Consider the following 22,617-nt stretch of genomic DNA (forward strand, 5'->3'; position numbering starts at 1 on the left):
TTGATTTTTTTTTTTCATTATACGTAGCCTAAATAATAAAATGATATCTTTGACTTTTACGTTCCACGATTATGCGGCTAGGCTAAAGGAGACGGTGATGATGAGAGATGAAAGAAATATTCAAATAAAGAAAGTGGAAGGAAATTGAAGAACCCCGAGAAAGCCCACGCACATGGTGCTTGTCCACCACAAAGTTTACTTGGAGCGGGCTGGGATCGAACCGAGGGCCCCATGCACCAGATATGAACAACCCAAGTAATATTGCAGAATTACGTATAACTAGCAGAATGTCTGATTTTCGCACAACAAGAATAAGGTTTATGAAAAAATATTTTCAAAAATACATACTTTTTTTCTTCATGTAATGTGGGTTCCTGTTACCACGGCATGGCGCGTCCTCAGGTTGCGGATCGAGGAGAAGGCCTCTAGATATAGATGTTAGCTGCGAATATACTGAATAAGCAGTCGCGGACAGACGACTAGGAGTGGTCCTCCAGCTTGAGGGTTTGGGTGAGGCTAACAACCTCATGCTGTAAAAAAAAAAAAAAAAAAAAAAAAGCACTTGTTCAGAAACATTCACAGAAACCTCGGACAAGGACTGATAACTTGGCACGACCTCAGTAAAAGAAAATGTACATGAGATTTGGAACATGGCATATTAGAATGGAAAGAATCAATCATTGTTCCAATTCACAAGAAAGGCGACAAAACCGACTGTAATAATTATCGAGGCATTTCTCTTCTCTCAACGTCCTATACAATCCTCTCAAACATTATGTTAGCAAGATTGACCCCGTACGCAGATGAAATTATTGGAGATTATCAGTGCGGATTTAGACGAAATCGATCAACTATCGACCAAATATTTACCATTCGCCAAATACTCGAAAAGAAATGGGAATACAATACCCCGGTACATCAACTCTTTATTGATTTTAGAAAGTCTTATGACTCGGTTAGGAGAGAAGCATTGTACAAATTCTTACAGAATTTGGAATACCAAAGAAGCTAATTAGATTAATTAAGATATGTTTAAATGAATCCCAAGGAAAATTTTTGTTCACGAGCCTTCACGTCGAGAATGGCCTGAAACAAGAAGATGCGTTGTCGCCATTATTATTCAACTTTGTCTTGGAATACGCTATAAGGAAAATCAAAGATAGCAACCAGGGTCTAGAGTTGAATGGGATTCACCAGGTTATGGCGTATGTTGATGATGTAAATTTAATAGGGGATGATAGGAGAACAATAGAAAGAAATGCAGAGGTCTTATTAAACGCTTGTAGGGACATGGGTTTAGAAGTAAATGCAGAGAAAACTAAATACATGGAAGTTCGTCGAGATCGTAATACGGCAAATTATGGATGCGTTAAAATATCAAATCATACTTTTGATAAAGTGGATACTTTCAAATATCTGGGATCAATATTAAGAGACGAAAACCATATTCACGAAGAAATTAAATGTCGACTAAAAGCAGGCAATTCGTGTTATTATTGAGTTCAAAATTTCTTATCGTCGCAAATTCTGTCGAGGAATTTGAAGCTTAAAATATATAAAACGATAATCATGCGTGTTGTTCTGTATGGTTGTGAAACATGGTCGCTTACTCGGAAGGAAGAACATAGATTGAAAGTATTTGAGAACAAGATCCTAAGACGAATATTCAGACCCAAGAGAAACGCGAATGGGGAATGGCGGAAACTTCATAACGAGGAAGTACATAATTTATACGGTTTACCCAACATTGTTAGGGTCATCAAGTCTAGGAGGCTCAGGTGGGCAGGTCATGTTGCCAGGATGGAAGAAAGTAGGAACGTTTTCAAAATCATAACTGGAAGACCAACCGGAAAGCGACCATTAGGGAGACCTAGGCGCAGATGGGAGGACAATATTAAGATGGATCTCGCAGAGATAGGAATACAAAGTAGAAACTGGATGCAATTAGCTAAGGATAGAAGTCAGTGGAGAGCTTCTGTGAACGCGGCATTGAACCTCCAGGTTCCATAGGCCATAGACTTAGTTAGTTAGTTAGTTACATACTTTTTTTTTTCTGGTTTTCTAATGTTTATTAATGCAAGTGTGGTTTTAGTGGAATTCTCACACGATCACTTATAGCTGTGTAACTTCTATTTCAATGTCTTTTCTGTTTCCAAACATCGGGAAGTCAGCTTCTCGTAATTTATCATAAAACTCTCAAAACTGTTTTGTTACTTTTGTTATTTGAAGCGTTCCTGGTAGTAAAGTCGAACTCAACATCGGGTATTTTTTTGAACCCTTTGGTTCGCCTGCCCTATTACTCGAAGCATCCCATATTCAGTTATACTGATAAGTATATAAAGATAACCAAGAAAGTTATGTCGCTTTTTGGGAGGTCTATGTTCAATTGGCCCTCACACTGTGAGTTGAATGCGAATAGAGATAAGGCGAAGATCAGTTGTTATTGTGGTTATATCCAACATACTACCTGGTTGTGTCAGTTCAGTTACACCGTGAACTTGCGTAAGGAAGGAGTGAACATGGGACCTCACAGAGCGTCATAAGGGCATGTGTGCTGTACGAGTTCAAAGTGGGGTCAAACGCGGCTGCAGCGGGGCGGAAGATATACCAGGCCTTTTGTGCGGGTGTCGTGACTACGCGGACAGTGCAGCGGTGGTTTAACAAATTTAAGAACGGTGACGAAACACTCGAAGAGGCACGATGTGCCGGAAGACCAACGTATGTACAAAATAAAGATCTTGAGGCAGCAATTGAGGCGGACAGTGGATAGACATGTGAAGAACTGGGACTACAATTCAGTATGAGGGAAGAAATCATTCGCCAGCACCTCTATCAACTTGGGAAGCTCTACAAGTTAGGTCGGTGGGTGCCACATGAATTCACTACGGGCCAGAAGGCAACGCGAACAGACACCTATGTTTCTTTGCTGTCTCGTCTGAGGAATGAGCCATTTCTGGACAGGAGACAGGGTGTTGGCATGTGATGAGAAGTGGGTCCTGTACGAAGCTCCATGGCGCCTTCATAATTGGTTAGCCGTCTATGAACCGATGCCAAAACAGCCGAAATCAGCACTGCAGGAGAAGGTCCTTCTGTGTGTTTGGTGGACTGCTCGCGGCATCGTGCATCGGGAACTGCTACCAGCTATTCAGAGCATCAATGCAGCTGTGTACTGTCAGCAGTTGAGCCGTGTTCTAGAAAAACTTAAAATTCTGACACTTCTGAATCGCAAAGGGGTCCTCCTGTTACAGTACAACGCTAAGCCCCACGTGCCTATGACGACCCGGGACACCATTCTACGCCTTGAATTGGAAACACTATTCTATCCGCCATACTCCCCGCACATTGAACTGTCCGATTATCACCTGTTCCATTCCTTGGACAATCAGCTTAGAGGACGATCCTTAGTAGACTAGTAGAAGATCCTTAGTAGAGACTCATCAAATCCTTAGTAGAGGTGCAAAATGCACTTGATACCTTCTTTGTTTCACAACCTACCAAGTTTTACCGCGATGAAATCCATGGCCTTCTAGAATGGTGGCAGAAGGTCGTCGATGCTGATGGGGACTATTTTTGATCTTCCAGGTACGTGTTAGGCGACATAGATGTTCGAAGGTGGTGGGTGAAAAAGCAACATAACTTTCTTGGGTACCTTTATACAATGTACGGATCAGAGTAGAGAGACAAAGAAGTGGGCGTTCAAAAAAGCTTGCTTTACACATGACTGTATAAGGATCAAGCATTTTGAATATTACGAGTGATGTAAAAGGTGTTAGTTTTACGTTCCACAATAATTCATAAAATTAGTGATCTCAAATATCTCCTCAAACTCACAAATGGCCAGTGCAGATCCGAAACGTTACTCTCAGAAATGTATTTCCGAATTTCATTCAGACAAATACGTAACACAGATCTTTTCCATATAGTACGACCTAGACTATCTGTTCTACAGGCTTCCTGAGTTATACAATGAAATATCACATACACCCGTAGATTTATTTAATTTTAAAGGTGCATATAACTCGGCACTACGACGTCATTTTAATGGATAAATTCTAGTCAGCTATTGTCAAGCTTTCTTGTCATTACTTAGATGATGTTATTTATTATTATTATTATTATTATTATTATTATTATTATTATTATTATTATTATTATTATTATTATTATTATTATTATTATTATTATTATTATTATTAATCTCCTAAGATTTGTTACATATTCCAGTGTAAATTGGCGTTCAGCTGTATCTGGAATTATGTTTGTAAATAAATAAATAATGTCAAAAACGCTTATAGAAAAGAGCTTCCACCAGGAATCGTGCATAGTATATTGTGTGTTTAAGTCAATGTATCTTAACCGGTGTGTCGCGATACACTTGTGTGTCCGCAGTCCCGTAGGATGTATTGTGAAATTTTAGAATTTAAAGGTCATTAAGAATTTCATAATTAGTGAAAACCAGTTTTGAGATAGACTGTACCAATCAAAGCCTCCACCAGCAGCAATGCTGAGTACTACATAGAGTAACTACTCAGTGGCGTAGCAGGTGCCCTCGCAACCCCCGCAGTGCGGGGGAGATCCCGAAGTATAGGGTGCCCCGAAGTCTTGCGATGAATAAAGATTTAAAGAAGTAGAACTTCAACCTCACTTCTGTCGGCTTTACAACTAGGGCCCCATCTCTATACTTTGCGGGGAGGGGGTGCAAAAGTGTGCTACGCCACTGTCACTACTTCATAGAAACATATAGTATTACACTACTATAATTGACATTATTAAGTGTTTCGCGATATCGTAGGCATTAGGTAAAGTATGTCATCAGTCCAAAAAGGTCTAATTTAGGTGTGCTAACTACTAAGTTTTTAAAAAATTTTTGGAAACAAGGAAATTATTTTTGAATTAGTTCAATTTAGTGATTCTTTATTTCTATTTCCCCTTTATTTTCTAAAACAAATTGTATCTACTACACTGTAATGTAACATGAGTGAACATTTATTAGAGCAACACCAGAACTTTGTTTTAAATGATTATGTTCTATTGATATTAAGTAAATGGCCGAAAAATCTGTTCTACCTTCACTACAAAAACCCATATTTTTTCTTGCACAGTTTTACACACAGCGTACTGTTAGAACTCTGAGTGAAAGTTAACACATTCGTACCCTTAACTATCTCAAGTAACTCAGTTTACTCTTACAACAGAGATGTCTGAACAACAGAGGTGTCTGAACAACAGAGATCAAGATGTACTATGATAACCATTTTTAAATACGAGTATTAATATAATTACTTAAGTTCCAGTTAGCTACAGATTTTCATACGATCTCTGTTTAGAGGATTTTACTACAAACATTTGGAGTATTAGCATTTGCTCAAACAATAAGATATATGTCCTGTATAGAGATTATATAATCTTATCTTTCTAGATCAGCTTTTGCTTTCATTTTTTCCCCCCAGAAAATATATATCAAGTACCCACTGCTAAGCACAGTGTAGTTCTACGAAGAGCCAAGTTCGAATAAAGAATTGTCATTGTAATTCTAAATCAAGTTTTGATGTGTCACATAGCAGAACTCTTTTCATATCAAGTTGGACTCACATGCAGTCCTGCTGCAACTTGAAGTATTTTATATACATTCGATTGGGGTAAATTCCATTTTAACTTCAATGCCACGCAATTGATCTTTATGCTTTCTCGCTTTTCAAAATATTTTTTAAGATCACAATTTCAGCTTGTGGTCCATTGTTATTCTAGAAGGACTTGATCCCCCTCTATAGTGACACCTACATACAGAGGGTGTAAGACACTTTTGAAAAAGGAATGTGACAAAGCAAGAAATGTCAGACAAAAAAGTGGAAAACAAATAAGGAAAGAAGATGGATAGATTTGACTTGATTTGATTTTAGCATCCCTTTTAGCAGAGACTATGTAAGACGTGGACCTACAGCATAACGCAAGATTTGAAGCACATTAGCTTCATCCGAACCACCCGCCGGAATGGAACCCGGGTCTTCCATGCCAAAGGCGTGTACGCTAACCCTTAGCCACAAGGGAGTTTAGAAGATTGAGAGGAAGCTGCATATTTCTATACCAAGACTTCTTGCATCGAGTTCTCTGCCAATCTGACAGTGACGCCTGAAATAGTGTTATGGGCTGGTAAATCTTAGGAAGCGAATCTTGCACGGATTTGAAAGACGCCATAGTAGTGAAAAAAGATAATACGTAAAAATATGCTGGTAAGAATGCGGAAAATTAGTCACAGTCAAATAAGTAATTTGAAGTAGGCATAACAATTTATCTCAATTTGAAAAGATGTTTAGTATAATAAAGTGAATTGGTTCCAACGCATGAAGCAGAAACAGAAGTGTCCGGAATCATGTGTAGTAGATTTAACAGCAAACAGAAAATAAATTAATGGAGGTACAGTATGGTTGTTTTATCAATAATCTACATCGCATGGAGTGGTTTGTAATTGTAAACTATGTGTGTAATATTTCAATAGGTATATATAGATCCGTGTATGCGTGTGTGATTCAATGTCATCCGTTAGGAAATGAAACTTTGCTGGTATACGTAAGGATAGTCGAAAGCTCCTTACATATATTTAAAAAAAAAGAAAGAAAAAAGAAAAGAAAAGAAAAGAAAAAAAAGAGATTCATGTCTCTTAACACATCAATTAGTCCGGCCGTCAAACCCCCGATTTTGAGTGTACCGTGCATTCGCGTCCGCATAAAATATTTTCACGTTTTCATAATCTGTTAACCCTACCGAGTAATATTAGGAAGGGTGTCGCCCTAACACCCTTGGGCAATTTGTATAAAACACGTTAATATGAAATGGCTGCCGCCATTAACGGAATTTCTAGTTTCATTAATCTCTCTTCAACTTCTAGTTCTATCATATGAATATAGGTGTGTATACCTATGTTTTAATGGTCAAAAAATACTTTGAGCAGTTTACCGTTGTTGTTGAGTCCATATTTAAGAATGTAAAATTTATGTATGTACAAAAACCTACCGCCATTAACGGAATTTCTATTTTCATTTATATCTCTCCAAGATCTTGTTCTATCATAGAAATATAGGTGTCTACACCTATATTTTAGTGGTCAAAGAATACTTTGAGCAGTTTACCATTGTTGTTAAGTCCATATTTAATAATGTAAAATTTATGTATATACAGAAAATTCAAAAAGAAATTATATTAGCCATAGGAAATACAGTATGCGTGGGACGAGAAGACATTAATTTACCAGTAAGAAAAAAAAAAATATTTGTATGGACAATCATTTTAGGGCAGACTGTTACCAAGATGTAGAGACTGATTTCCAATCTATAAAACGGATAGTAACTGAGAACGATACCCTAGAACTGGCTAGATTTAATACATAATTGTGCCGCCAGCAAGTACAAGACTCTAACAGCCACAATGGCCATATATACCCCTTAATAGACATGGATCGTGGAGACCTCGACACAATGTTCACAGCAATGGTTGAGGCCATACGACTTACCAATATGTGCGGACAAAATGTGATTATATTCGCAAACGACCAGCAACTGTATAAGTTGGCTGTGCACATCAGCTGGTTTCACTGCAAACAGTTTTCAACTTTCATTCCAGAACTTGGGGGAATTCACAGATTAATGATCTTTATTGGTTGCGTTGGATGTCTGATGACATGAAATGGTCTTGAAGATATTCTGAATGCAGCATTTGGAAGTGTTCCAAAAATTCTATCTAGTAAGATGTTCCCATAAAATTTCAGAGCTCTTCAATTGGTTGTTGAAGAAGTTTAGAGACCTATTTTTCTTGCGGTAAATTCAAAGGAAGAACTTATATTAAAAAAAAAGCATCAAGCAGCTCTACATCCAAACTATGGTGTGGAAAATTTAGTAAAGCCTGTTTTTTTATGATGGTGTTTGTGAGAGCTGAAAGTGAAAGTGAATGGCGACTATACCTGTGGGCAGTAAAGCATATGCTACCGTATTTCTTTTCTGCTGATCATCACAATTATACAAGGTACGGTTTGTGTTATTTGTAGTCAATGCAAACATGTCATGGTGATGTACTAAAGAAATTCATGGAAGGGAAGCACGTCATGCACCACAAGGAAGGGCTGTGGAACGGCATCTGGTCTGTCATGTATATCGAAACGACATTTACGAGATATGGTAAAGGATCCCGTGGAATCGTCGGACTGACAATGAAACCAGAAAGTATGAAGACGTGGGCATACAACATGCGCATTTTTAGCCGTATTTTGCAAGATCTGTCCGACTTGACCAACGACAGAGGGATGAAGTCACTACTTACAAAGAATAGAAACCAGCAAGGATTCGAATAGATAGAATTGACAGAGAGAAACTCAGGAGTAAGCTAGAAACGTGTATTGATCCATTTGACACGAAGGACCATTCCCAATCTCTTACCAACATAGTCACTGGCAGAATCGCGTCAAAAAAAGTGAATGTTCACAATGCGTCGAATATTGGAATGGATCAAATGGTTAATTATTCAGCTACTTCGCAGGCAGGTTTCTCCATAGGCCAACCAAAGGAAGTTATAACGATGACTATTAACAGGAAGTCCATGTGCGTTGGAACTACAGATGTATGTGATGCCACGTTGATCTGCTCTCGTGTTCCTGGAATACAAGGGCTAAGAGACATCAATTTTTAACCTGTTCTCAAACATGAACTTGCCCCCGTACCAATTATCATGTTTGATGACTACCGGGAGATGAGAATAACAAAAGCGAAATCACTCATGATGAATCAGCTAAAAGTTGATACATCTCCAAGAGTAATCTCAGACCAGAAGATACAGTGATTGATGGAAGTGCTATACTGTGGGTAGTAGACTGTCCGAACAATGGAACTATTCATGGCTATTCCAATAACGTATGAGAATACGTGTTTCAGAAGACAAGGTTCTTTAATGTGTATTTGGTATTCGACAGATACTACAACTACAGCATTAAGAGTGGCACAAGATTGGCCCGAGCTGGCCAGTTTGGTAGGAGGAGGCAAAAGCCGAGTTTGGGAACATCACCTTCATCCCGGAAAATGTACTTACTGTCACTTAAAACAAGATACAATTGACAGAGTTAATTATCCAGCAACTTCTAACTGATGTTCATATCAGAAATCTGGACTATAAATTGGTCATAACTGGAAAGGACCCCACTCAAAAGAGATACACACAGAACTGATTTGCGGACAACATACGAAGAAGCAGGTGTGATCATAGTGCAGCAAGTAGTGAAATTGCCCCAAAAGGAGTGAAGAGTATCACAGTTACGTGCGACGATACCGATGTTTTCATACTTCTCATGTACTTCTTTCTCACTCTTAAACTGTCGCGAGTGTTAACTATAGAAAGCAGTGGGACTATCAGGACCGTTATCGACGTTGGTGCAGGGGTAGAAAAAGATAAGGCATTTCTTCCATATCTTCCAGGTGCACATGCTCTCTCAGGGTGGGACACGGTTGCTCAGTGTTTTGGCATCGAAGAGGGAGTGCACTGCGGCATCAAACTCAAGCTACTTGGAAAATTTCATGCAAATATCGCCGATGTTGTAAAAGAAACCACGTAGGCCTATTTCATGTTCGTTGCTACGAAAGCAAAAGGAGAGAAAATATATCTGATGTACGAGTCGTTGCGTGGATTACAAAGATATCAAGGCGAAAGGCTGCGCCATCTCCTGATTTGAAAAGTCTCTCATCTACAACGGAAGCGTTCGAGTTAAATGTGCGTAGAGCACACATTCAAACTGTCATATGGATGTCAGGGTGCGAATTTTAGCCTCCCAAGTTTGAAGGCTGGAAAGGTGAAGATGCGTCGAAATCTCTTGTTCTTGTGCTACTGCTATCAAATACTGCATTGGCACCTCCAGAAGTGTTTGATATGATTCATTGTCGTTGTTCATGTGATAAACCATTCTTAACAGATTATTGTCGTTGCAATGCAGCTAAACTGTCATGCACTGTGTTTTATCTCTGTCATGACGAAGCACGGTGATATAACGAAAAAAATAAAATAATCGCCGCGGCAAATACAAACGTAGACGAAGAGGAGACCGAATATTTTATTCATGATTTGTACTCTTTTTGCTCGCAGTGACTGTAGAAATGAAAGTGTTTATACTTTTAAAACATATTATTTAACACTTTTAAGATGTGTAAAGCAACTTTTGATAGATAAAAAACCTTGAGTATACACAACGGGAAGTTTCTGGTAGGATAATAAATTTGAGGTGTATGCACAAAATTTGATTTATCAGTAATAGCAGCACTTAGTTTCCATAGTAACCCTTTCGAATATAATGACGACAAGACAACGTCGTGAAGTACTAGAGACAATTAGTATCAAATTAGCTGGTTACTTGTACCAAAGCCTGTAGTTTCTATCAAAACTTAACCTACGTACCAGTGAAACCTGTTTTTTTTTTTTTTTTTTTTTTTTTTTTTACTTGCACAGAGAATTGAGAAACATTTTATAACGACGTCATTATATAAGATATCAAAATAATAATTGGCATGAACATTACCAATATCTCAATGTATATTGGGGTACCGTGCTTTCACCCAGGGCCCCAAATGTCGAAAAAGGGATTTTTTCAGAGAAATTTCCCGATTTATCTAAATTTCCCTTTTCTCGTACGTTGTAAGGGTATGATCTTTATAGTATTTGAAAGATTGCATCATTTTAAAGAGAATGGCATATGAACTATAAAATTCTGATGAATTGTGTTGAAGTAATAGATACTTGAAAAAAAATCCTAAAAATTGCTTAACGTCATTGGACTCGAAAGGGTTAATGGGTATTATGCAAAATGCCCAAGGGTGTAGGAGCGACACCCTTTCTAATATTGTTTAGGAGTATGTAAAGGTCATGAAAATGCAAAAATATTTTATGCGGACGCACATGCACGGTACCATGGACTGACTGCCGGACTAAATGGTACGTTGAAGGAATATAAAATGATCAATATCAGTTGTAATTTTGGTTTCAGGCGCTACTTCCGCTGGAAAGCACGAGAGTTGGGAGTTCGATAGTGGAGCACGGGATTTGAGTCCCGAACCAAATACATTGCAGAAACTGGTTGAAGCAGCAGGAGGGACTGTCACAGGAAGTACGTCCAATCTTCTGGAGTTGGCGAACAAGGTAGGGAAATGGAGCATTTAATAAAATAAAATTAAAAATAAAAATGCACTTAGGTTTTGTCATGTCATGTCTCATTGATGAAGAAAAGATGCCAGTGTGTAGTCATCTGAGCGAAGAAATAATTTAGACGATTATCTCATTTAATGGTGAGATATCGATCCGTGTAGTAAGCCGGGACTCGTTTTTTGTGTTCTTAAATTCCATGGCCGAAACTCTTCAAATACTTTATACGCGTACAACCCCAAGTTACAAGAAGTACGTACAACTCTGATAACATGAATTGAAAGTTATTTAAAATTAAAGTTCAAAATTTAATGATAGTTTTAGAATATTACTAGCTGAAATATCCCTGGATAGTTTTACGATATTATTAGCTGAAATATCCCTGGATAGTTTTAGGATGTTTGTAGCTAAAATCCCCCTTCTTCGAACGGGGAGAATATATAGGTTTATCGTTTATGGAAAGTATTGAACCCCTCCTCCCATAGAATACGCATTTTTTGAAAGTATGATATCAGAAATCCGTAAGGTTACCCCTTTCCCATTCCCTATCGATGGGGGTTGAACTTATCAGAAATCCGTAAGGTTACATACACCTTTCCCATTCCATATCGATGGGGGTTGAACTTGAGCTTAAAGGGAATGCCATTATTTATCTCACCACTGATAATTATGGGTTGGACATAAATATATATTAGTGGTGGCCAATTCCGGAATTTTTACTTTCCGGAATCCGGAAAGTAAAATTGGAGAAATTCCGAATTTGGGAAAAATTCCAGGATTAAGAAAAAATCGGGATTTCGGAAAGAAACGGAATTTTGAAAATTGCGAATTTTTTCCGAATTTTGGAATATTTCCGATATCCGGATTCCGGAAAATTTTGGCCATCCCTAATATATATATCGTTTTCGATTAGTTTTACATGTCACACCTTCGCACCTTCATGACGAAAATTGTCAATGCAAAATAATATCCTTGGGAAGAAGGCCTAAGGTTGATAATCGTGGAAATTATCATTTTAATTTGGTTCAGTAGTTATTATATGATGAGGTAACACAAACTCATATTGACTTTTATTGAGCTTATACCTTATCAACCATAGTGTATGCGGTCCTCTGACTAGTGTCTAATGTAAATCTTGATGGAGATATGTTTTAGAATGTTTCATCTTTAATAGGTGAAATGTTATTGGATCTATTATTGTGGCCACAAATAACATATATTTTAGCGCCATAAAAATTAAGTTTTTGTCGATTTTCTCGGAAACTGCGCATGAGAATTCTGTATGCTTATAATTTTGTTAAAGCTTAGTGAGATTTATTGATTGATATACAGTAAATGTCCCATCTTTGGGCAAAATATGTTTTCCGTTATGCGCTAAGGCTAATACTATCGTAGAATTTTATGAAATTAAACCTTCAGTCTTGTTGTCTAAAGGAGACAGATAACAAACCCAGGAAAATGGCTATGAAATAATAATTAGTCAAATGAAGATACGGAGGGCAGAAAGGAGAACTCGATAAAACCTATTGATAAGAATACTATCTAGCTACTACAAATTTATTTCTTGTAGTTTTGTTATAATTTATTTAGATGTTAACCCCTTTAATGGAGAGGACGTCTTTAGACGAGGTAGAAGACGACACTGAATCAGGGAGAGCGTGTACAGACACCCTTATTTAAAAAGAAAAAAGAAAAGAAAAAAAGAAATTCCATTGGACAATGTGTCTAGAGACTCGATATTTTGGATCTATGCTTGATGTAGTCCTGCCATCTACTGCGAATTTTTGAAATCTCTTTCTTCAAAGCAGTTGAAACATGTTCCATTTAAGGAGTTGAGTTGATTTTAGTTTAGCGTCCCGTGCAGCAGCGAGGCCATATGAGACGTGGACCTACTGATTAACGTGGAATCCGAACCACATGAGCTCCCGCCGGGAATCGAACATGTTCCATTTAAGGAGTTACCTAATTATGTCATGGAATTGGAACAACCACCATGTCGGCAGATTATTATTATATATTGTAATTGTTTGTTGAACTAGTTCATATCAGGGCTGGATTAACCCATTTGGAGGCCCGGGGCTAGAAAAACTGAGGTCCTTGCTGAATTCACGTAATACATTTCTGTGAAAGTACAGTAGGAAAATTAAGGGAATATGATTCTTTTTGGTCATATTTTATTTTATGATGATGATTTTATCTTCTTGATTTTTTTTTAGATAGCCAGTTGAGATTTTGATCAAAGTAGAGGCTTCTGTCCACCTGAAAGCCCGGGGTTATAACCCCCTAAGCCCCCCTCTTAATCCGGCCCTGAATGGGGTCTGAGAGAACCAGAGAGATGAGGAGTCAGTTTAAAGGGAGATGAAGAACTAAGCCTAGCTGTAGTCTACTTTGTTTGAGTGAAATCGTCGCGTGGAGAAAGGGCGTCAGTCACCATTTTGAAAATTTAGGGGGAATTTTAGAAAATAGATTCAAAATTCTTTCATCATCTCATTCTGCCATCTAGTTTATGGCTCCTACCAAATCAATATCTGGCTATAGCCATGATGCTGTAAGAAGGGATGTAAAACGGGACGTTAAACTCGAAACTAACAAATCCGCCATGAAATGAGTGATTAACTCATGCATTTCGTTTGTTATATATAATTAATTTTCATAAAATATACGTTTTTGGAATCCCTTCGCCGTGCGTTTTCAATTGATAACCTATGAAAAATGTTTCACTAATATTTAATTTTTGCGTTTTGTGAATATGGCGTTTATTGAATTTTACGTGTTGTCATACTTAGGCAGTGGCGGATCCATGATATGATCAAGGGAGGAGCTAAACCATAGTTTCCGCTTTATCCAGTGTAAAGCAGGATCGAAGCCCATTTTATCCAGTGTATACCTGAGCGCCAAGGGGATCTATAGCCCCCCTTGGATCCGCGCCTGATATATCCAGTCTCACTCCTAAAATTACAACGGATCTGTTGACATTCCAGTTGTCAAAAAGCCGTTTAGGTTTTCCGTGAGAATTTGCCTTTTAACAATATAGCTCTTAGCAGCAGACATATTGAATTTTGCGATACATTCTGTACCTAATGTTACTTCTAAGATTATGCCGAATTTATCGACACCTTATTCGTAAAATTGTAATAAACCGGTTACATTCCATATAAGAAAAAAATAAACAATATACATAGACGAGAAAAATATTACTTTCGTTTAGCGAGTGGCACAAAACGTACCTTGAGGTTTTAAAACTAAATTTCTCTGCAACTAAGTTATAAAATTTGACAAAACATATGCGACCCATTTTGTCTACCTGGCTGTTTCTAAATCAGTTTATCAGAGCAACACCAAATCTTTGATGAACCTAATTTCAGCCATAGAATGTAAAACTTCCATCATTTTAGTGAAGTTTCTTTATCAAGTTGTATCAAATTTTCAGATAAGATTGCTTTAAATTGTAGAACTTGGAAAACATAAGTAAAATGTAATATAAATGCCAGGATATATATAGTCGTACTAAAATTTAAATGATAACTTCAAGGCTTTTCATTCAGTACTTATTTGTAATTTAAGTTTGTAGCTAAGTTGTGCGCCAGTTGTTTTTCTTTTTCAGTTGCATTTTTTTTTTATTTTTAATTTTTAAAAATGCCATACTTTTCCTGAACTATGAGATTCAAATAGATACTTACAATTTACATATACGCCAGGAGTATAATTTACTAAGTAGATCAAAACTTTTTATAACATATCTAAGTTGGAAACATAACTAAAATCTTGAATTGTTTGTGTACGTGTGTATATTGAATGTATCCACATTTCACACGAGTGAATCCCTCCATTAAACAAACAGCTGTTACTGCCATACTATCACTTAATGCGAGACTCTTTAACCTTTTTCGTCTGCTTATTTGGTTATTTTTCGATCTACAGGTAATTCCAGTGCAAATATAAAGTATTGTAAATTGCTTGAATTGAGGCGGGATGACATCCTTTTTCTGTTTTACTTGACGTAAAAACAACTCATTGCTTCTTCAGTGTGAAAATTCTCTTCCTTGTTTCTTTGTTCAACGAAATAAATTTAATGGGGTCAAAAGTGACACAAAAACATGAGTAATGCCGACGATAGTAGGGTTGAGATTTTTAGGTGTGCACTTCCTGTTTGTAAAGCAAAGACGAGCTCTCCGAACACAATTTTGAGCAGTTCATCCCCTTAATCTGACCCCGATTCCCTTCCCTCTTCTTTTTCTGCTATTTTTGAAAATTCTTATGCAAGAATTTTGACAAGCTCATGCAGTTTGTTCTTTCTCTGGATTCAAACGACACAGGTGAAATTTTGAAGATACACCAAGTTAGTCAGAAAAGATTTGCAGTACAATTACAAATATGTGACAGCTACCATTAAAAACCTGGGACAACAAACAGCGTAAAAAAAAGAACAGTGCGTTATCTACTTGCCGTGAGGAAGTAGTTAAATAGTTTTGTCAACGAGGTTATTCTTCAGAAGAATGTGAATGTTGTGGAATTTTCCATCATTTACAGAGTTGTCCTTCCGAGTGAATATGAAGTTTGCCTTCCATGTTTTTTCTTCTTGTGGGAACAGCTAGGCTAATATATGTATGTAGTCTGTTCAATGTGAATATATTACAGCAGGGCTGCCACGGGTTGTTTTAGGACGCAGGTTGCACCGATGAGAATATGTGGATGGACATAATTGTTTACGGGAAATGATATACAATCAAATGAGAATGGTAAATTTGGAAGGGCAAATGATAAATTTGGGAGAGAAAGGTAAATTTAGGGAGGATAATGGTTTACTTGTTGTTACGCCCAAGCTTTTATGAGAGGATAAGCATTACAGAGATGTATGTAGTTCATAAGTTGTTTTCAATTAGGTAAAAGAATAGTTGTCAAAATATTATAGTTGCGGGAAATGGCACCTTTTTGGGTTTATTATAGTATCTTTTCCCGTCCTTTTTCCTTGTGAAAACTGCCCCTAAAAATCCTAACGCTAATGATAAATGTAGTAGAAGCCTTCCATATTTGTTAAGTGAACGATAACCATCGTTTACTCTTCTTGTTCCAATTTAAGCCGTGAATAAGCTTAAAAGTTTATTGTAAAATACTTAATTTTATTAAGAATGAACGTAATGAGTTCACACATGAAATACTTTTGAGATCAAGATAGTTCATTTACATTTTATTAAACAAAAACATGAGAAATTTAGGAGCGAATAAATTAGCTGCTAAATATATAAGCTTATTTAACGTGTCCTTTAATATGTTACAAACTTTCCACGTTTTCCCACCATTCAGTAATAGTTGCTGTGGGTAAATTGAATGTTAGCACGAAATGCAGCAGTCGTAATAGTTTCTCGATTGTCCGCAAGATGGCCCGCGTGTACGTTGGTGCTTGGTGATAGTGGTTAGCTTTACTCTCGTCGCCTACGTTTATTTTCCCACAAATGGACTGTTACCTGGCTACTTCTGAATACAAACGACTAATTTATAAAAGGAAAACAAACAAACAAAAAAAAGTTTTAATGGCAAATTAAGAAATCGGAAAAGAAAAATACACATGTTAAAAATTTTGTGTTTAGTATCATCGGTAAATGCAAAAGCATTGCCATTATTATTGTATGAAAAAGAGATTTTTTTTAAAAGCATGTTTTATTTTCGGTGGCTTTTTGTGCGTAAGTAAGAGCAATTAAAGAAGTATTTTTTAAATCCGTATTGAATGCAAAAAATGACAGTGGATTTTATATAAAAATCCACTGATATCTATTGATATCTTTTGATATCTATTGAAAATATTTTTCTCAATATTTGGCATTCTACAGGGACTACTCAATGAGGAAAGCTAAACCGTAATGTTATATCGTAACTAGTGAAAGTGTTGTAATTAGATTTAGGTCCTTATTCCTTGTAACCAAATGGTAGCGTCTATGTCTTTGATGCGCGTTGCCCCTGGCGTGAATCCTGTGAGGTTTTCTAATACAAGCGATAAAGAATAATAAGGCGAGTCAATGCGCGCAGACTACATATGATTCACCTGAACTTGGGCTATTTGGTCTGTCATAGCCATGCATGAATTCTGTGAGCAGTTTACTTCCAAGTATTTATAATCAAGTCAAATCATGGATGTGCTTTCGTATTTACTTATTTAGGTACTTACAAACTAAGGAACGCAGACGGCTCCATCAGGGTACATTGCTATACGCTGCTGAAGTCGTCTGCTGTGAATTTTACTGGGCGCAGCCATATTGGTTACAAACAATCTGTTGCTAAGGTGGTTGTTAAGGCAGTTTCAATGGCGTTGTATGTGGCAGCTGTGAGTCTTGTGAAAGACGAACTTAAAATTATGAAAAAAAGGCTACATGTTCACGAATAGCAGTGAATATATTGACTTTATACTTATAGGAAGGCTATATTTATCATAATATGAAATAAAATTGCCCTACATTTTAATTCCTTCAATCGCCAATAACTTGCTGGACAACAAGTGAGTGAGAATCCCGACCATGTACATGTATATGAGCGCCCCTTAATAATAATTTTAGATTGAGTTTAATTAAAATTATTCAAAATTGTTATGATATATACTTCTGGCATATTGTTTGTTTAGCTTCAGTGAACATGTTTAATATGGAAGAAACTTGTTTATAAAATTAGTGATCAGATATTCGGAACAAAGAAATACAGTGCTAGAATAACCCATGCATTTTAAATTACGAATACATAATCTCAGAAACATAGCATCTTCGTGGAAATAATTTGCTAATTTATTCTTCATTCTTTTGTTAGCGGGTGTCCATTCTTTGCTTGGCACTGGTGAAGTTGAAGTGTGTCACCAGAAATAAATACATAATTTAAAAGGTATAACTCTCTAACTATTCTATATAATGTCCTAACGTTATCTGAATTATTTTCTTTGCGTCTACCACAAACGACGTACAGATTTGTAACATGGCAACATATACATGTATTAAAATTCATAAGGAGAACACATACCAATTTACGCTGAGTGGTCACTTCACGTAACACTACATATATGATGATTAAGAGCAGCTTGAAGCTCGAGCGCATGTAAGGATGCATCTGTAGGGAGCAGGCGGATCAGTGAAGTTGGGTATGCGTGAAAGAAAGATAGGTACGAAAAGCGTACACTAGCCAGGGCTAGTAGTCACTACAATTGGATTTGAATTTCAATTTCTTAGTAACCATGGCACATTTTCAACGCTGTTTCTATGTTCTCTCTCTACATAAATAATTTTCTTACACAGAAGTATTTTCGTAAATTAGACAAATTTTACACAAAAATTTTCAAATAATGATTCCGTATTTTTCATGCGTACTTAGCGTAGATCGATAGGATGGAGCAATTATATTATATGTCATGAGACAAATTAACAAGTCTGGTTTAAACTTTACTATATTGCCTGTACTATACTCTTACCAAAATTCATATGCGGTAAGGTACGGTTAGGTTAGGTTGTGATTACTTAAATGCGGTTGTCTTACATGTGTATATGTGTAATGCCGATTTACCAATTTTAAAATCATCCATTGCCTGCAAATCTCAATTGTATCAAGTTTCAAATTTTTACACATATATGTGATCACAAAGGTAAAATTGTTATCGAACTTACGCTGGTGAGGATCGGAAAGAGCGGAGGCAGGCAAGTATCACACTCCATGCTGGGGCAGGCACTGTTCAAATCACTTTAAACGTCTGATTCAATTATCAGTTTACTAAGAAACGATTTTTCAGTGTTCTGAGTATTAATATATATTAAACAGCGAAATTAGCCTAAAATGTCACAAACAAACAAACAAAAAGGATAGAGCAAGGGAGCTTTGGTAAAAATATGTGTATTTTAATTTCTTTCTGGTAGGATATGCAAGGAGAGAAAGTGTTCTTCAAAAAGATTGAGATGTATTTATTCGCCCAATAAGTAATTAATCAATATATCGCTTGTTGTACAGTGTGGCTTTGTTTTTGTTTCTCTTTAATACGTTATATAGTACAATATTTCTAATTTCATTCTTGGGAAACATTGTATATACCTCTTAAACTGTTATGGTTTCGGAACTGTTGTTCCGAAAACGAAACAAATCATTTTCATAGGCGAGTACCATGTAAACTTCTTCATATAACCCGCTCGAAGCTGGTTTGTTTGTAACCAGCTCGCTGAACAGGAAGCGGAAATGACGTTTACTTCACCAGCGTATTTTGGCTCAACTATAAGCTGGGGCTGCGGGGACAAAGTGGTAGAGCGATTATCTCTTGCGCGTGAGGTCTGTAAGTCAATACCAGCTTTCACCAAGTGGGCATTATGGTGAACAAGCGTGTGAAACTTTTTTTTTTATTCTCCCACTATCACCATTATCATCCATCTTATTATCACCGTCCCTCTTGGCCACGGTGCGTAATCGTGGAACGTTAAACTTAAATCAACCAAAAGCCATTAGTTGTTCCTGATAGGTTATAGGTGTTGACAGTAGAATCTGTTAATCTTTGCTTGTCATGTGGAACAAATTGTAAACTTCCAGACCAAGCATTGGTGTCCGCAAGATTTTTCTCAAAAGGAGGCAAAGTCTTTTTGTTTCTTTTTAATATATTAAGGCCTTTTGGCATCTAAGGTTAAGCTTGCGATAGGGGAAGGGAATGGACTTAGAAAAGAGTTACGTAGAGGTTAATTCATACGGTAATATCCCGGTTTTCAGCCGGAACAAATGTGTTTGTGTTTTTCTGACCACTTAGTACCATGTGACAGCGGCAGGTATTTTACAACAGAAGGTCGATACTTACAGAAAGGAAGAAAATATTGGAGAATCATATTTATATAATATAACTATATCGTACCCGGAAACTTAATTCAAATTAGTGATTCATTTGAATTCCAGAGAAGGAATACGATCCCTCTTGCGCCTCTTTGCTAACGTCCTTGCGCTTAAGTAGGAGAAATCTTATCTAACGGGCAGCTCGCGCTAAGTGGACTTTGTGGTGGACAAACACCGTGTACGTGGTTCTTCTCTGGGGTTTTTTGTTTCCTCCCGTTTGCGTCATTCCACCATTTCATTTATTCTCATCATCGCCGTCTTCTTTCGCCTACATGACATTAACGTGGGACGTAAAACTGAAAGATTTCATTTCACTTATAGAACGACTATGTCCGTCTGTCTGTCGCTAGGTATCAGAGCAAAAATGGTAAGAGATAATTAGTTTTTTTTTTTTTTTTAATTCCCAGGAATAGGTCCCAAGCGTAGGTTTAACCTCTCCCCTTAATTATTTATTCAAACTAGAAGTGGTAGAAATCAACCATATTGGTTTCAATGTTGATCACCATAGAGCAAAAGCAGTAATACATAGCGAGAAGCAGTTCTGTTTAATGTAGCATTCCAAGAATTGACTTAATCTCTACTCTTATTTGTCTCCTAAACTGGAAGTGAAAGAGATTTACTATCATTTCCAATTTCAGTTATTGATCGTCATATAGCAAAATCGATAAGAGATAGCGAGAAATGGCTTTTTGATGTGGATTCAGCGTGACAAGAATAAGTTTCGTCAGCGGCGCCGATTTCCGTGCAACTTTCGGAGGGCCCGTTGACATACGTGTGTTTCATTGTCATACATTCAAGCAAATATATCCAAATTGTGGGAGCCCAGTCCCCTCGATTCTCCGACGATTAGTGTCCATGGATTCATCTGAACTTTTTTTCTTCTGTTTAAGCCGGAAATGGTGAGAATCTAAAGATTTCCGGTTTCAACACTGATTGCCATAGTGGAAGAAACGATAATAGACAGCGAGAATAGTTTTTAAATATGGATTCAGTTTCACAAGAGTAGGTTTCATCTTTAATGTTATTCCCGTATTATGGCCGAGAAGTTGTAGAAATCTACTTCCATTTTAGACTCTCATATTGGTTCCAAATAGAGCGAAAGCAGCACTAGGAAGCGACGAACGTTATATACAGGGTGGACAAATTATCTGGAACATCCGTAATAACGGAGAAACCAGAAGAGGGAGAAAAACGAAATTTTGCATGAAGCAGTTATAAGTAAGGGGACACCGCTTTACGTATTAAACAATACCACCCAGTGAACAATGTTGCCATCCCAGTATAAAGTTATATTTTTTCAAATGGCACTACGTCAGATTATTACATATTTCAAATTAACATGTTAATCGAAAACTTAAGATATTACGTTTATTATTCAGTGTTGCAAATTATGGATGTTATAATATCACAAACATCCAAAGTTTGAAAACCTCTATCACACACACACACAACACAACGCAGATGAACAAGACAATGCACATCGGAAGTACCTTAGCGTTGGCTACAATGGTCATGGTATGACTTGTTTTGAATGAATAGCAACGAAGTTACAAGAGCTTGAAAATTTGATTTTTTTTGAAAGGCTTTATTTGTGTTGTTGTTTAATGCGCAAAACGATGTCCCCCTCCTTATAGCTACTTCATGCAAAGTTTCGCTTTTCTCCCTCTTCTGGTTTCTCCGTAATCATGGATGTTCCAGATAAATTGTCCAGCCTGTATATATATCGTTAGTGGATAGTATGGAAATCTACTGTAATTTGGACCCTAATACTTGCTGAATTCATGTTAATCTGTGTACATTTTAGGTTCGTTTTAAGATTATTGGATTATAAATACGTCGACAATATTTCGGGTTCTTGCTTCTTACAGAGTGATCTAATATTGTGGTGGTGTGGGAAAGTTTCATTTGGGAATATGTGTAATGTAATCTATACATGGATCCCTAACGGTTGAAGACGATGCATGGCCTTTTTCTCTTGTGCTCTTGTTACGGCAACCAGAAATGATCTATCCTTCGTTCCTGGAAGTAGATTGATGAGCTCAACCTTGCTTGCTAGAACTGGAAGAAAGAATCCCCGGAGTCAGATGCGGGAGTTTCTCCAGCTGGAACCTCTGCGGCCGCTGATGCATTAAGGATCAGCTCTTCTCTAAAGAAGATTTTTCTGATGTATTCGGACAGTTGGGCGAATTTTCTGCCTGTTATATTTCTTTCCAATCCCATATATCATTGTGAGTGATGGTCTAATATCTTATCAGTGGCTGGTGTAGTGACCTGGCACAAAAGGAAAAGGAATCTGGTAACAAAATAGGGGAGAAACGAATTTTCTGTTGTCCACGGTTTTCTTTTTCTTGTTTGTGACAGAAACACTACGGTATGTTCTGAAGGTTACTTTTTGAGGGGGCTTATATACGTATGTTTAAGGGCTTTCGTTAGTTATAATATTATCTTGAGAATGCTGTCCTGGTATTTTTACAAGTATGGACTAATAGAAAGTGTTATGTGTGTAATTATGTAGTTTTACTCTTATATTTATCACTACATTAGTGCTTCAACACTTATAAACAAAACCAAGTGTTGAACATTATCTGTGTGTGTGACATTATCTGTTTCATTAATCCT

General features: G+C 37.1%; 1 protein-coding gene across 2 annotated transcripts in view; it reads left to right on the forward strand.

The window, feature by feature from the left end:
- The window catches only part of LOC145668256 (colorectal mutant cancer protein), a 500,739-nt gene that overhangs the window by 109,329 nt on the left and 368,793 nt on the right, over positions 1 to 22,617 (forward strand). For both annotated transcript variants that reach the window (XM_081735948.1, XM_081735949.1), the window contains exon 3: positions 11,012 to 11,163. In XM_081735948.1, coding sequence (XP_081592074.1) covers positions 11,012 to 11,163 — 152 coding nt within the window. The remainder of the gene's footprint in view (positions 1 to 11,011; positions 11,164 to 22,617) is intronic.

The sequence above is a fragment of the Thermobia domestica genome, chromosome 13 (assembly GCF_964235325.1).
Source record: "Thermobia domestica chromosome 13, izTheDome1.hap1.1, whole genome shotgun sequence".
NCBI classification, from domain to species: Eukaryota; Metazoa; Arthropoda; class Insecta; order Zygentoma; family Lepismatidae; genus Thermobia; species Thermobia domestica.